The 17161-nt window shown below is 45.5% G+C and overlaps 1 protein-coding gene and 1 long non-coding RNA gene across 3 annotated transcripts in view; one reads left to right on the top strand and one right to left on the bottom strand.

The window, feature by feature from the left end:
* Window positions 1-17161, top strand: part of ANO4 (anoctamin 4) — a 416268-nt gene that overhangs the window by 326090 nt on the left and 73017 nt on the right. For both annotated transcript variants that reach the window (XM_063927829.1, XM_063927830.1), the window contains one exon: window positions 15376-15528. In XM_063927829.1, coding sequence (XP_063783899.1) covers window positions 15376-15528 — 153 coding nt within the window. The remainder of the gene's footprint in view (window positions 1-15375; window positions 15529-17161) is intronic.
* The window catches only part of LOC134932954 (uncharacterized), a 115217-nt gene that overhangs the window by 59447 nt on the left and 38609 nt on the right, over window positions 1-17161 (bottom strand). The window lies entirely within an intron of this gene.

The following is a 17161-nucleotide window of genomic DNA, read 5'->3' as shown; positions in this document are numbered from 1 at the left end:
GACAGGTCTCTAAGCCAATCAGGAAGCGCAACTTCGTTGCGCTCACCTGATTGGCTGAGCGCTGTCTGCACTGTGACAGCGCATCGCACAGCTCCCTCCATTATATTCAATGGTGGGAACTTAGCGGCTAGCGGTGAGGTCACCCGCCGGTCAGCGGCTGACCGGCGGGTGACCCCACCGCTACCCGCAAAGTTCCCACCATTGAAAGTAATGGAGCGGCTTTGCGATGCGCTGTCACAGTACAGACAGCGGACAGCCAATCAGGTGAGCGCCACGGAAGTAGCGCTTCCTGATTGGCTGAAGGGACGTCAGTGACAGGAGTCACGTGATGTCCCGGCATTCGGGAGAAAGGGGTCTGATGTGAAAACATTGGACCCCTTTCTAGTCCGGTATGGATCGGTGTTCGGTTTGTTTTTTTGCCAAGAACGTGGATTTACCTCTGGACGTGGATGTACCTCTGGACGCTGGAAGGTGAGTATAATTTTTTCACAGGTACCCTCGGATCGTCGGCGACCGTGGCAGTCGGCGTGTCAACATAGGTAAGTATGTGTGTGTCGGCAGTATGTAATAAAGTTGTACAAGTCACGGTGTCTGTGTCCTGTTTTTATTTGGGTATTTTTTTTCCAGTAGTACTACAGGTACCAGCGGGCCCGTTTTTCTCCCGCATGCTGGTACTTGTGGTTCTCCAAGTACCAGCTTGCGGGGGAGGCTTGCTGGGACTTGTAGTACTAATGGAAAAAACAATATCTTTTTATTATCACAAAGGCTATCAGCCCCCCCATCCGCAGCCCATTGGATGGGGGGGGACAGCCTCGGGCTTCACCCCTGGCCCTTGGGTGGCTGGGGGGGGGGGGACCCCTTGATTGAAGGGGTCCCCACTCCCCCAGGGTACCCCGGCCAGGGGTGACTAGTTGGATATTTGATGCCACGGCCGCAGGGCACGGCATAAAAGTGACCCCCGGCTGTGGCATTATCTGTCCAGCTAGTGGAGCCCGATGCTGGTGTTAAAAATACGGGGGACCCCTACTCTTTTTGTCCCCCGTATTTTTGGCACCAGCATCAGGCGCAGAGCCCGGTGCTGGTTTTAAAAATACGGGGGATCCCTGGCCAATTTTTCCCCTGCATTTTTAGAACCAGGACCAGCTCAAAGAGCCCGAGGCTGGTTATGCTTTGGAGGGGGGACCCCACGCCATTTTTTTTCCGGGTTTTTCACGTTTTTTTCCCGTTTTTAAAAATCGCGGCAAAATCCGCCAAATCGGCCGATTTTCGCCCGCGATTCTGGCGAATCCGTTTTTCATTGAATATGGTGAATCCCGGCAGGCACCTGCCGGGATTCACCTGGCGAATTTGGTCGAATTAAAAAACGGCGATAATTGCCGCGAATTCGACCGCAATTGCATATACCCCACAGTCTGTTGTCCTAAATCCTGTGTCACAAGACCTGTTTGCGCATGCGCAGAATGGGTCCTGCGCTTGCGCAAAGCACCGAACATTGGTTCTTTACGGCGCACAATGGCACTTTGTCCACATCTGAATCAGGCTCAACGTGCTGTCAGAACACTGCTAATGGCAACGCATCACAACGCTAAAGCGGTCATTTCGCCTCACACGCCCATTGGGGTGCACAGGAAAAAGAGCAGTGTTGCTCTCCTGTAATTCCGAGTGATGTGCGCAGAATGGGTCCTGCGCTTGCGCAAAGCACCGAACATTGGTTCTTTACGGCGCACAATGGCACTTTGTCCACATCTGAATCAGGCTCAACGTGCTGTCAGAACACTGCTAATGGCAACGCATCACAACGCTAAAGCGGTCATTTCGCCTCACACGCCCTTTGGGGTGCACAGGAAAAAGAGCAGTGTTGCTCTCCTGTAATTCCGAGTGATGTACACTGTCATAAAAATGCAATTGCAATCACTGTGAATTGAGTCGGCCTCTTAGTATGGGGCATTGCAGTAGAGCACATAAGCCCTTTTACCTCTTGTAGATCATCATTCATCTGCATCTCTGTCATTGCACTGGCCAAGATCATTTTTGTGTGCTTAGGAACCAGTTTAGGTCCCCGTATTCTGTATTAACAGGCTGGGGTTGGTTCTTAACCATGAGTATGTTAATCAGATAGACCACTTCCATTATCACTGGGGTTTATAATTGGCTAATAGTGATCATCTCCAACAGCATTTTTCCAGATAGGACCATTATCAGGTATTACAGTAATGTTAATAACTGACTGTTCTGTCATACTGAACTAAATTAAAAAGGAAGGTTAATGAATAAATTAGAACCAGTGATAAAAAGCACAGCTCATTCACATGTGACTAATAAAATGCTGCATGTTGGAAGAGCAAATAATGCTAGTATTTGCCCTAAAGATATATTAATATTTGTGCACTAATGATATAACTAATGAATGTATAAAACCTGAAGTGTTCATGTTAAACTAAATTTGTCCATTATGTGCATTCCCACTGCGTTTGTAGCATGTTGCTATGTTATTAGGTTAGTGATATGTTGCTGACCTGATTTGTGTGGATTGGGAAACTAAACCATAGTAACCGAGGCTGTGATATCATAGCACCTTAACTAACCTGTATCAGATACCATTAGGATATTATCCTAATTATGTGTGATGTGGACTCCGATATCTGTAACCAGATAGGGAGTTAACGCTCTGTTAATATACTTTTTGGTACAGCTGTGGAGCTTTAGGATAAAACTGAATGTACTTTTATGTTAATGTTCCTTCTAGGACAGTGATTTTCAACCTTTTTCAATTCGCGGCACACCGATAAGAGTTTAAAATTGCCAAGGCACACCATCAGTGCGCCACGGGAAAAAAAAACCACATTGGCCCCCACAGTAATTAAACTGACGGGATGCCGCGGTCAGTATACTGACAGCCAACATCACGTTTGTCGGTAAAACATATCTAATCCTTAATAATGCCATACACTTTCCCCCCAGTAATTCCACACACTGCCCCCCCAGTAATTCCACCCCATTGCCCCCCAGTAATTCCACCCCATTGCTCCCCATAATAATTCCACCCACTGCCCCCAATAATAATTGCTGCCACCCACATCCCCCCCCCCCACAGTGATTCCAAACATTGCTTACATAAATAATTTTTTTATTTTTTTAAATTCAATATTTTTTATTGAGGTTTTCAATTTTGCTTTAACATTTCACACATACAACACACAAACATTATCCACACCCAACATGTGTGGAGACAGCAGTACATGTATGTATTCCATAATACATTTAGTAAATATTATTACTCATAGAACATATAGTCACAAAGCAACGGTGTCTTAGTTCAACACATCCTAAGCACAACAGTTCCCTTAAACTCTTAAGCATAGCAGGATTGACACATTATGTTACATATATCATAGCAAGGCAAGACCGGCCGCGGGGGCGCCCCCCTCGCACAACATCCCATACTGACACACGAGGAAGAATACGGGTTTAGCTATATCTCTCTTTGTAATATTTAGAGTCCATCCATCTACCCCATGTTGTGGACCATTTCCTCTCCACCTTCCTAGCCAGAAACACAAATTTTTCATGCGCAATTGTTTCGTTGACCAGGGATATCCACGCCCTAGATGTCGGGGCCTCACTGGCCATCCATAGCCGGGCAATACAGACCCTAGCTAAAGCGCATAAGTTAATAACATATCGCCTACTAGGTGGGTCTAAGGCTTCCTCGTCCACAATCAGCAGTGTACAAAGCGCAGGAGTACATACGAAGGAGGGAATACCTGTGTCACACAAGATCCGTATAACCGCCGTCCAAAACACAGACACGCCAGGACACAACCACAGTAAGTGCCAGAAGTCTGCATCCACTACTCCACATCTAGGGCATTGCGAGTTGTGAGCACCCCCGATATGTGCTAATCTCACCGGGGTCATATACACCCTGTGTAGAATGTATAGTTGTATTTGCTGGTATTTAACAGAGGAAGTGGAGATCCGATGGGCTCCTATAGCAGAATTCCATGCATCATCCGATAGCATACCCACATCTGATTCCCATTTACCCCGAAGAGCCGTGAGAGGGTCACCGTGGTGCATTTGTAGGATACGACCATATATCCTAGAGACTAGGTGTCCCGAGTCTAGCGTTTGCAACATTGTTTTGACCGGGGAGTCAGCTAAGACTGGAGGGCCATTTGGGATCTGGGCTGCCAGTGCATGTCTCAACCGTAGGAATTGAAAAAAGAACCTTGAGGGAATGTTGTGTGCGTGTTGAAGTTGTAGGAAAGAGTTAAGAATCCCATCACTATATACATGGCCCAAAGATGATACTCCCCATCTTCCCCAAACCTCTCGGACCTGAAGATGACACAGTTCCGGTAACCCATATATGTTATCCAGCGGGGTGTCAGGGTCAACGCCATGGCCGCGCATCACCGAGTGCACCATTTTCCACACCAGGAGGGCTTGCTTAATAAGCGGTAATGTGGACATTTTAACGCTGTCACATAGAAGTAGCTGTAATGGGGAGCCCCCCGGGTAGTCGTGATGCAGCATCAGTGAATGCAGAGCCAGGGGATCGAGATCATTAACCCACTCCCAGACATGTATCAGTTGCGCCGCGTAGTAGTAGAAACGGAAATTGGGGAGGGCCAGGCCCCCCATTTCACGTGTTCTGGTCATGGTATCTAGTTTTAAGCGTGCACGTTTACTGGCCCACACCAAGGAGGAAAGCAACCCGTCTATTTGTTTAAAAATCTTCTGTGGAATATAGACAGGTGATTGCTGCAGGACATAGAGAAGCTTGGGCTGGAAGACCATTTTAACCATATTAACCCTCCCCGTGACTGTTAAGGGCAACTTACCCCACGTCTGCACTCGGCCGCGGAGATATACTATTTGAGGTGTAATATTAAGAGAAGAGAATTTTAGAGAGTTATTAGACACCCAAATACCCAAATATTTGAATGATTCCACCCACTTCAATGGAAGAACCACCAACGAGGAGGCAGGGACTTCGCCCTTAAGTGGGATAATAGAGGATTTCTCCCAGTTTATCAGTAAAATAAATAATTTTTTTATTTTAAATATAAAACCTGCATCTGTATTGCTGAGATGACAGCATGGATGGAGGAGCAGCAGTGGCCAGTGGACGGACGTACACTCCAGGCAGGAATGCGACGTGGAATGGCCAGTGGACGGACGGACGTACACTCCAGGCAGGAATGGGACGTGGAGTGGCCAGCGGGCGGGAGGGTACTCCAGGCAGGAATGAGACGTAGCGTGCGTGACCTATGAGTCACGCACGCGGAAGTGCACACTGCACAGCGCTGTCCGAGCCGGCTATTGATTCCGGCTGGCGGCGGGTCTCTGGCTGGCGGCGGCAACGGATCTCCCTGGCGGGCAGCGGTGGGGAGCATATCTGGCTGCCGGCGGCACACCTAGAGACCGCTCGCCGCACAGCGGTTGAAAATCGCTGTTCTAGGATGTACAATTAAAGTGTTGCAGCCAAGTGGCCCTTACAGTATGGGCATATCACTAATTGCTAACAACCTATTAGAGAGTTTGTGCAAAATCCACAACAAAAGACAGATCTAGTGATAGGTGAAGGCCCTATGGCTTTTGTACCTGCTTCACAGTATACATGACATGTTCCCAACATTTAGGCATATGAAAGCCGGTAAAAACATCCGCAGTCCTTATTCTGCCTATCAGACATAAAGAGGGAGATTTACCAAGTCCTCTAAAGAGGACAAGGGGAGGAGTTGCTAACAGCAAGCAATCAGTTTATATCTAGCATTTGTCTAGTACATTACATAAAATGATAGTTACAGTATAAGGTGATTGGTTACTATGGACAACTTCTCCAACTGTCTTCTTTAGAAGGTTTGATGCTTCTCCCCCTTAGTCCTTACTTTAGAGCAGGGACATGTGGTGAGGTAAATGGCTGGGAAGGCACTGGCAAGTACCAGAGCCAGATTTACACACAATATATGAGCCCAAGGGTACACGTGGGCACAGGTGCAGCAGTATATGCATATGGGCATTATACACAGGTGCAGCAGTGTATACATGTGGGCATTAAACACAGGTGCAGCTGTATATACAAGTGGGCAGTATACACAGGTGCAGCAGTATACACATGTGGGCATTAAACACAGGTGCAGCAGTATACACATGTGGGCATTAAACACAGGTGCAGCAGTATGTACATGTGGGCATTATACACAGGTGCAGCAGTATATACATGTGGGCGTTATACACAGGTGCAGCAGTATATACATGTGGGCGTTATACACAGGTGCAGCAGTATATACATGTGGGCGTTATACACAGGTGCAGCAGTATATACATGTGGGCGTTATACACAGGTGCAGCAGTATATACATGTGGGCGTTATACACAGGTGCGGCAGTATATACATGTGGGCGTTATACACAGGTGCAGCAGTATATACATGTGGGCTTTATACACAGGTGCAGCAGTATATACACATGTGGGCTTTATACACAGGTGCAGCAGTATATACACATGTGGGCTTTATACACAGGTGCAGCAGTATATACACATGTGGGCTTTATACACAGGTGCAGCAGTATATACACATGTGGGCTTTATACACAGGTGCAGCAGTATATACACATGTGGGCATTATACACAGGTGCAGCAGTATATACACATGTGGGCGTTATACACAGGTGCAGCAGTATATACACATGTGGGCGTTATACACAGGTGCAGCAGTATATACACATGTGGGCGTTATACACAGGTGCAGCAGTATATACACATGTGGGCGTTATACACAGGTGCAGCAGTATATACACATGTGGGCGTTATACACAGGTGCAGCAGTATATACATGTGGGCGTTATACACAGGTGCAGCAGTATATACATGTGGGCATTATACACAGGTGCAGCAGTATATACATGTGGGCATTATACACAGGTGCAGCAGTATGTACATGTGGGCATTATACATAGGTGCAGCAGTATACACATGTGGGCATTATACACAGGTGCAGCAGTATACACATGTGGGCATTATACACAGGTGCAGCAGTATACACGTGGGCATTATACACAGGTGCAGCAGTATACACGTGGGCATTATACACAGGTGCAGCAGTATATACATGTGGGCTTTATACACAGGTGCAGCAGTATATACACATGTGGGCGTTATACACAGGTGCAGCAGTATATACATGTGGGCGTTATACACAGGTGCAGCAGTATGTACATGTGGGCGTTATACACAGGTGCAGCAGTATATACATGTGGGCATTATACACAGGTGCAGCAGTATATACATGTGAGTATTATACACAGGTGCAGCAGTATATACATGTGGGCGTTATACACAGGTGCAGCAGTATATACATGTGGGCATTATACACAGGTGCAGCAGTATATACATGTGGGCGTTATACACAGGTGCAGCAGTATGTACATGTGGGCATTATACACAGGTGCAGCAGTATATACATGTGGGCATTATACACAGGTGCAGCAGTATATACATGTGAGCATTATACACAGGTGCAGCAGTATATACATGTGGGCATTATACACAGGTGCAGCAGTATATACATGTGGGCGTTATACACAGGTGCAGCAGTATATACATGTGGGCGTTATACACAGGTGCAGCAGTATATACATGTGGGCATTATACACAGGTGCGGCAGTATATAAAAGTGGGCGTTATACACAGGTGCAGCAGTATATACATGTGGGCATCATACACAGGTGCAGCAGGAAATTTGGTGAGATTTGATCAGAGATGTGCGGAAAAGGTAGGCTGGTGAGGCACTGCCTCCCCTGTCATAGAATTTCTGCTTCAGAGTTTTGACTATAAAAATGATTACAATAATATAAAGAAGATATTTATAATTAATTCTTTGTCTTTTTCATATATTTTATATGGTCAATACTCTGGCGCATACGTTTGTATGACAGGGAAGGATCTGCCTCACAACACTGCCTTGGAGGAACTTTTTCATAGGAGGTCCCCATTCATACCCGCAGCATGAGCCCATGGACCTCATATCTATGTGTAATAACCTCAGGTACACAGGGAAGGTCATGTGACAGTACGAAGACTGCTTCTTTCATACTAATGTCCATTTACTCTTCTCTGAACCTATTAACAAGGATCATGAAGTGTTGACAGAGTTAGAAATAAATGCCCACTTTTGGGAGACACTTTGCCCCTTTTGAGGTCGGCTAATCAGAAATCTATCCAACAAAATCCAAACAATTGGGATGTATGATTAATGGGTAACCATGCTTTCACCTTAAAAGGTGAAGGCGACTTAAAGTTTCACTACTTGTATTACTACTACTGCAATACTTGTTCTGATATCGCCGCATGTAGATGATGATAATAAAAGAGGAGAATCATTTGAAAAAAAAGAATTATTAAGCACTTTTCTCATACGTCCTAGAGGATGCTGGGGATGCTTCAAGAACCATGGGGTATAGAGGGGATCCGCAGGAGACATGGGCACTTTAAGACTTTAAAAGGGGTGTGAACTGGCTCCTCCCTCTATGCCCCTCCTCCAGACTCCAGTTAGAGTGTGTGCCCAGAGAGACTGGTCACACTCAGGGGAGCTCTACTGAGTTTCTCTGAAAAGACTTTATGTTAGGTTTATTATTTTCAGGGAGCACTGCTGACAACAGTCTCCCTGCATCGTGGGACTGAGGGGAGAGAAGCAGACCTACTTCTGTGAGTTCAAAGGCTCTGCTTCTTAGGTACTGGACACCATTAGCTCCAGAGGGTCTGTTCACTTGGTACGCCTAGCTGCTCGTACTGTTCACTTGGTACGCCTAGCTGCTCGTACCCGGAGCCGCGCCGTCACCCCCCTTGCAGAGCCAGAAGAAAGAAGCCGGGTGAGTAAATGAAGAACAGAAGAAGACTTCAGTGACGGCAGAAGACTTTGTGACTCTGAGGTACCCAAATCTATCTCTCTCTGCACATGTTATATCTTCCTCCCCTGCAGTGCACATGGTTTTGCCCAACTGCTAACAAAAATCCTGCTGCGATCAACTCAGAATTACCCCCAAAGTGAGAGTCAACCCCTGTTCTGCACGGGACCCTGTCACAAAGGATCGTATACAGGAAGCTAAGTGATATTTTAATTATATGCTTTGATTATATTTGCATTACATGCGCATGGGGGAGTGCTTGTATTCAGAAATGGTCGGTTACCTTGTCATCCGATATAATTACCCTGGGGAGAGATGGGATACTCTTTAAGTTGGGTCATATCTAGAACATTGCAGCATACTGCCGTGCGACTACAAGAGGTATGGGACTCTTGGGTTCGCGGGCCAATTCCATGGCGGTCTCGGCTAGGAGGGCGTTGTGGATTCACCAATGGAATGCTGAGGCTGACTCCGAGAAGTACTGGAGTATCTTCCCTATGAAGGTGAAACCTGGTTTGGGGGTGGCTTTGTTATGTTGATCTCGGCAGAACCACTGGTAAGTCTACCTTCTTGAGCTATGTTCCCTCACAACGGTTGGTGACGCATTTTTTGTAGGATGCAGTCATTTCGACCGGATGGATACGGTTTTTTCCCCTTCTTTGCAGGTAGAGGAAGGTGAAAAGGTAAGAGGTCAGCAGCCGTTTCAGGTTCGCAGAAGCAGAAATCCTCTGTTTCTACCACTTCCACCGCATGTCGCTGGGTCTATCTTGCGGGAGCCCACGCCGGTGGGACACGTCTAATACTCTTCAGTCAGTCCTGGAATGGAAATGGACCAGTGAGTTAAGAATGGAGTCCCAAGGGGGGACATACTGGAGTTTCCAGATGATTCCCCAAATAGATCTTACCGATTTTCCTCTGGGCATTGAGGTAGTATGCGACGCCATACAAGAGTTGGGTCAGGATCAGGACATTGTCCTGCTGTCCCTGTCACACACAATAAATAAAAAAAAAGCGGTTATTCAAGATTTTTCGTGCTTCTGAGCCCGGAGAGCTCGGTCAGAACAATCCCAAAAAATTTCTACTTAAGAAGTTGAACTACAAGATGGAATCTCTCGAGGCAGGATCTCCAATCTGTAAAAGGAGATAGAGGGTTTAAGTGCGGTTTCTTCAGCATTAGGCTTACCTGGGTTTCCTATTCAGGATTGTCATGGCCAATTCACAGGAGTGATGGCAGTATGATGGTTTTCCTTCAATAGTAAAAGCCATTATTATTCTGTACTGGGACGCTCTCCTGACTATGGCGAGGTCAAGAAACAAGTGGTGCAAATCGTTGTTTTCTCTCTGACAGTTCTTCAACACAGTGGTTGGCTCCTGAACTTGCCAGAATCACTGTTGATCCCAATGACGCTGATGTCGGAGTTGGGAATAAGGTTAGATACAGAACTGTTGAGTTTGTTTTTTCCAGTGGAAAGAGATCTGAGGATCCAGAGTCGGATCAGATTTGCAACCGTGTAAATCCATCAATACGTTCCATTAATAAAGAAGATGATTGCGGCCTACGAGGCCATTCGGTGAGCAGGTTAAGTGCCAGAGTGGTTTTAGCGGGACCAGTTGGACATGTGGTCCGGGTCTCACCTGCACATGCACCGGAAAATAATCCTATTTTCCAGGACCAGAATCTCTCTCCTGTGGTGGCTGCACAGTGCTCACCTCCTAGAGGGACGAAGGTTCGGGATCCAGGAATAGATCCTGGTGTCCATGGATACAAAGTCTCCGAGGCTGGGGAGCAATCTTTCCAGGGGAAGAATTTCCAGGGAAAAAGGTCAAGCCGGGAAGCTTGTCTGCAGTAAGCATTCTGGAATTAAGGGCTATTTACAACGGCCTTCTGCAAGCGGAACATCTTCTTCGCGATCTGCCCATCTTAATTCGGTCGGACAACTTAACAGCAGTGGCGTAAGTAAACCGCTAGGGCGGAACGAAGAACAAAGCGGCAATGGCAGAAGCCACAAGAGTTTTCCGCTGGGCGGAAAGGCATATAAACGCTTTATTAGCGGTCTTCATTCCGGGTGTAGACAACTGGGAGACAGACTTCCTCAGCAGACACGATCTCCATCCAGGAGAGTGGGGTCTTCATCAAGTGGTTTTCACAAAAGTGACAAGTCTTTGGGGAACTCCTCAAATAGACATGATGGCGTCTCGCCTCAACAAGAAACTTCAGAGATATGGTTCCAGATCGAGGGACCCTCAGCAATAGCGGTGGACGCCCTGGTGACACCGTGGGTGTTTCAGTCGGTCTATGTGTTCCCTCCATTTCCACTCTTTCCGAAGGGATAAAGATCATAAGAAGAACAAAGGTTCAGGGGATCCTCATTGTTCTGGACAGGCCAAGAAAGGCTTGCTAGCCAGATCTTCAAGAATAACTCATAGAAGATCCTTGGCCTCTTCCTGTACGAGAGGACCTGTTACAACAAGGACCGTGCGTGTATCAAGACTTACCGCGGCTGCGTTTGACGGCATGGCGGTTGAACGCCATATCCTAGCCCAAAAGGGTATTCCCAGTGAAGTAATTCCCACACTGCATCAAGCTAGAAAAGTAGTAACAGAGATGCTTTACCACCGTATTTGGAGAAAATATGTGTCTTGGTGTGAATCCAAGAAGACTCCTACGAAAAAATTTCAGCTGGGGCGTTTGCTCCTTTTTTTGCAAGCAGGTGTGGATGCGGGCCTAAAGTTGTGCTCCATTAATGTACAAATTTCAGCCTTATCTATTTTCTTTCAGATAGAATTGGCCTCCCTTCCAGAAGCTCAGACCTTCGTGAAGGGCGTGCTGCACATCCAACCTCCCTTTGTGCCCCCTGTGGCACCGTGGGACCTTAAAGTGGTGTTGCAATTCCTTCAATCTCATTGGTTTGAACCTTTGCGTAAGGTTGAGTTGAAATTCCTTACTTGGAAAGTGATCATGCTGTTGGCCTTGGCATCCGCAAGGCGGGTGTCTGAATTGGCGGCTTTGTCTCACAAAAGCCCTATTTAATCTTCCATGCAGATAGAGTGGAGTTGAGAACTCGTCAGCAATTTCTGCCAAAAGTGGTTTCATCGTTTCACGTAAACCAGCCTATTGTGGTGCTAGTGGCTGCTGACACCTTGGAGGAATAGAGGTCTCTCGATGTGGTCAGAGATTTGACAATCTATGTCGCCAGAACGGCTCAGGTTAGGAAGACAGAGGCTCTGTTTGTCCTGTGGGTTCCCAACAAGATTGGGGCTCCTGCTTCCAAGCAGACTATTGCACGCTGGATATGTAATACGATTCAGCGGGCTCATTCTACGGCGGGATTGCCATTACCGAAATCGGTGAAGGCCCATTCTACCAGAGAGGTGGACTCATCCTGGGCGGCTGCAGAGGGGTCTTGGCATTACAGCTTTGCCGAGCTGCTATTTGGTTGGGATCAAACACCTTTGCGAAGTTTACATGTTTGATACCCTGGCTGAGGAGGACCTCTTGTTTGGTCAATCGGTGCTGCAGAGTCATCCGCACTCTCCTGCCCGTTCTAGAGCTTTGGTATAAACCCCATGGTTCTTGAAGCATCCCCAGCATCCTCTAGGATGTATGAGAAAAAAGGATTTTAATACCTACCGGTAAATCCTTTTCTCTTAGTCCGTAGAGGATGCTGGCCGCCCGTCCCAGTGCGTACTGTATCTGCAGTCATTGGGTATGTTTACACACATGGTGTGTTGTGTTTAAGTCAGCCTGTTGCTGACGATATTCAGGCCATAGCATGCGTTATGCTGTTACTGGTTGTGTTTACACACATAGGTTGTGTTACGGTTTTATGTCAGCGTATTGCTGCATATTCTTCATGCAGTCGGCTGGTATTCTATTGAATGCCACGTTCTGCGGCATACTGGAGGTGTGAGCTGGTACACTGCTCACCGTGGTTTAACAATAAATTCTTTCCTCGAAATGTCCGTCTCCCTGGGCACAGTTCCTATAACTGGAGTCTGGAGGAGGGGCATAGAGGGAGGAGCCAGTTAACACCCCTTTTAAAGTCTTAAAGTGCCCATGTCTCCTGCGGATCCCATCTATACCCCATGGTTCTTGAAGCATCCCCGGCATCCTCTACGGACTAAGAGAAAAGGATTTACCGGTAGGTATTAAAATCCTATTTTTTCAATAGTTAAATTTTTTTACTGTTTTCATAATTTCTAATTATTTTTTTTCTTTCCTTTTTTTCCTATACTGGACCGAAAAGTTCATATCTAGGCTTTCAGTTCCATTGCTAGCTGACACACCCATGTGCTTCTTTACTGGTGCATTCTACCGCGCATGCGCAGAACTCTTGTTCCTATAAAATATTTACAGAAAATCGCTGATTGAAGTATAGGCCACTTGGTTCAACTTTAACAATGAGACTAACTAAGATTTCTCCTTAACTGTCGTCTTAGAAAACAGCGATTATCTTGCATGTTGTCATTACATTGATAAAAGAGCAGAAAGGATAATAGAAATCACTTACTGAACCCCCAGTGTCGCTCCTAATGGTGCATCTGGCATTACGCCACCGTACAGCTGCTGTGCTGCTAATGGCTTTCCAGCATCTCATCCTGACACTTGAGAAAGTGTCTTCGGAAATTGGCAAAATGACTTAATAATTTTTTTCAGTTTTTAGTTATTACATTTAGAATCCCTGCACCAATTTCAGTAATATACATAATGCATTTTTATCAGAATTGTCATTGCTGGGAAAGTTGGTGATTTTTAGAACAGCGTCTTTGGTTCAGTCTTCTTGCTGATGTTAAATTGAAAGTACAATGAGCACAAACCATCTGTAGGAACTGTACAGACCCACCTACAGAATGCCTACTTATACTGTACATCACATAACTGTTAGGATCTCCTGTTCTGTACTGCCACGTCGCCATGGCAACCAGGAGGCAAGTGTTAGCGAAGTAACCTGAGCGCAGCTGATACTCCGGTCCGGGTTTTTACTGTGTAGTGGTTACAGGCTCTGTGCATGGCAGGGAATCCGGCGCTGGTTTTGTGCTCACAGTCTGAGGTCTGAGTGGGGCGTGGACAGCACCTGCTATATAAACCATCCTCTCAGGCTAGGCAAATGCTGCTGAATCTTTGTTTGTTAGTCAGTTCCAGAGAGTTAGCTAGTACTGTGTGACTTTGTATTTACTTGTTGCTTACTGCGAATAGGCCTTGGGATTCGGTACTTCATTCTGCCAATCCGGACCTAGCAGTAAGACTGGAGTCAGTTGTTTAACCTGCTGGGGTTCTTTTGATATTCTGTGAACCCAGCAGGTTTGCGGCTGTACTCAGACCTGCTTGCTTAATCCTCCCTCACTGTGCAGGGCGTCCAGGTGTCCGTTTAGTGGCAGTAAGCTGAACCTGTACCCTGCAAGTGGGGGTTAGGATTGTGGATACTCTCCTTGTGTCTATATTTCTATCTCTGACCAAGGAGTTTATTCCCACACCTGTTGGTAACCCTTTGGGGTTTTTCCTGTTGCTCTTAGCAACATCATTTTGGGTGCTCCACATGTTAGATCACTACATCTCGCTTCATTGTCCGCTCTATTCCATCTGAGCATTCCTGACACCATTCCTGTGTTTATTAGTTATTCCTTCACCTCCTGTGTATGTTGTGTTATATTGTCTGTGAGTTCGTTTTGCCTCACATTCCTCTCTGTTCATACACCGGTATACTCCTGTTAGCACTGGTGTGCGTAACAATAACTACTTTCTCTGTCACTATGTGCTCCATGTCCCCAACACCCTGGAGAGAAAAAAAAAAAAAAATCTATAACTCTTTAACATTGATAGCAAGAAACCATCTGGTTCTCCCCCATCACTGGTAAAAGTAGTTACCATTCGTCATAGACCATTGATGATTTTGAATCATCGATGGTCATTGGCCATCCCTAGCCGGGACCTGGGTGGCATCGGCGTGTAGGCGGTGGCGGAGATCCAGAGCACCGCCAGCAGCAGCCCTCCTCCTACAGTCAGGTAGGAGTCGCAGCTGGACATAGGAGATACCTTTCTAATGTTTTACTGATATCAAAATTCTTTGGGTCTAATAATGGATTACCTGGTATATTGAATAGCCATACTCTTTTCTTGTGAATTGACCGTATTTAACCCTCTCCTTTACACAGTGCTGAGGTTAGAGCAGTGCTTACCAAACTCGGTCCTCAAGGAGCACTAATGGTCCAGGTTTTAAGTATATCTATGCTTGGCCACAGGTGACTTAATCAGGACCTCAGACAGTATAATTTCACCATCTATGCTGAGCAATGGATATCTTTAAAACCAAGTTTGGGAACCACTTGGTTAGGAGATAGGCATTCATAAGTATTTGATAAATACCCCTGTAATAAGATAAGGCTTGCATGTACTCCAGGTCAGAGAGGGGGGTGATAACATAGGGCTTCATTGAGTAATACTTGCATCCTCTCTTCACAGTTCTTCAGTTCGGTTTTACTACCATATTTGTGGCTGCATTTCCACTTGCACCGCTCCTTGCCTTACTCAACAATATTATAGAAATCCGTCTCGATGCTTACAAATTCATCACTCAGTGGAGGAGACCATTAGCTTCACGAGCCAAGGACATAGGTGAGTGAGTGCACCATCTATGCACAAAGTAGTATCAATGTGCTAAACGGTAAAATCCTATTAAATAACACTCCTTGGAGAAAGTGCAGTACACGGAATGGTCTATAAATGTACAAATTTACAATCTATAGATACCCAAGAGTAAATTCCATGTGAGAAGGTATCTGGATTTAAAGCCAGGGCTCACTAAGTAAACCACACATTCTCTGACCTACCCTCTCATGGTAATCTATTACAAAAGCCACACACACTGACCAATGCTATACCACAGGGGTTCCCAACCACGGTCCTCAAGGAATACTAACAGTCCAAGGGGTCTATTTACTAAGCCTTGGATGGAGATAAAGTGAACGGAGATAAAGTAACAGCCAATCAGCTCCTGTCATTTTTCAAACTCAGCCTGTGACATGGTAGTTAGGAGCTGATTGGCTGGTACTGTATCTCCGTCCACTTGTCTGCGTTCAAGGCTTAGTAAATAGACCCCCAGGTTTTAGGGATAGCTGTACTTGAACATGGGTGACTAAATTAGTACCTCAATTATTTTGATTTAACCATGTGTTCTCGAGCAAGGATATCACTAAAACCTGGACTGTTAGTATGCCTTTAGGACTGAGGTTGTGAAACACTGCTATGGAAGATATAGAATGGCAGGGGTGGAGTGAACTGTTAAAATTCCCTGTACTGGGAAGGAAACTTAGGTAAATTCACATTACATCAAGGAGGCGATCATCAGACGATACAGATGATGTGTTCGTGATTAATGTTTTAAGCAGAAACTATCACCAATTATCTTGGTAAATGTCAGGAAATGTATTTTCTGTAATTTGATTATAAGGCTTTTTCTAGGCATGCAGGACTGAAAAGAATTATAATGGTGCCTTTTCATGATCCAGCATTCCCTGCACACCAAGATAAAGCATCAGTGTGTACATGACCCAACTAGGATTTCCACATCAGTTGTGTAATATGAATTACATGCACTGCAATTAGAACACTTGTATGCTTGTAGTTGGTACTATATAGACATGCAGCATGCATGTGAGCTAACTACAGTGCAGCCATATAATATGTAACTTGTATATTTCCAGATTAATAAGGTTTTTCTTATGAACTAAGTGTCACAATAGTTACACTATACAAAATTGCAATTAATAATTTAGGTTGTTTTAAAGTCCATTGTGTAGTGTATAAGAAAGACAATTTGTTATTGACATATAATAGTGAATATATTTTCCAAAGTTGTATTATTATTTATTACTAATGACTAATATGATGGTACATTGTGTCCACAGCACCATACTGGGAAAACAATGATTCATTGATCAGTACATGGGCAAATATTAAATGATAATTAATACAATCAAAGAACCAAAGGCAAAAGGCACAGAGGAAGGGAAGTACAGGGTAGAGTAGAGTGACACACTATAGCTAGTAAAAGATAGTAATAAGTCATGTAGGGATGGGGGTGAGGGGGTTTGAAGTAGCACTTAATGAACCCAATAAGTGGGCGTATAGATGGCATACAAGTCTCTTTTGGTAGACAGGAAAATAAAGTGCAGTTGTAAAAGGGATAGTGCTCAAAGGAGACAATGAGGGAAGAGGAGCCTGCCCACTAGGATGGTCTAATAGGCAG

The sequence above is a fragment of the Pseudophryne corroboree genome, chromosome 6 (assembly GCF_028390025.1).
Source record: "Pseudophryne corroboree isolate aPseCor3 chromosome 6, aPseCor3.hap2, whole genome shotgun sequence".
Lineage (NCBI taxonomy): Eukaryota > Metazoa > Chordata > Amphibia > Anura > Myobatrachidae > Pseudophryne > Pseudophryne corroboree.
Note: the sequence above shows the minus strand (reverse complement) of the source record. Positions and strands in the feature narration are given on the sequence as shown.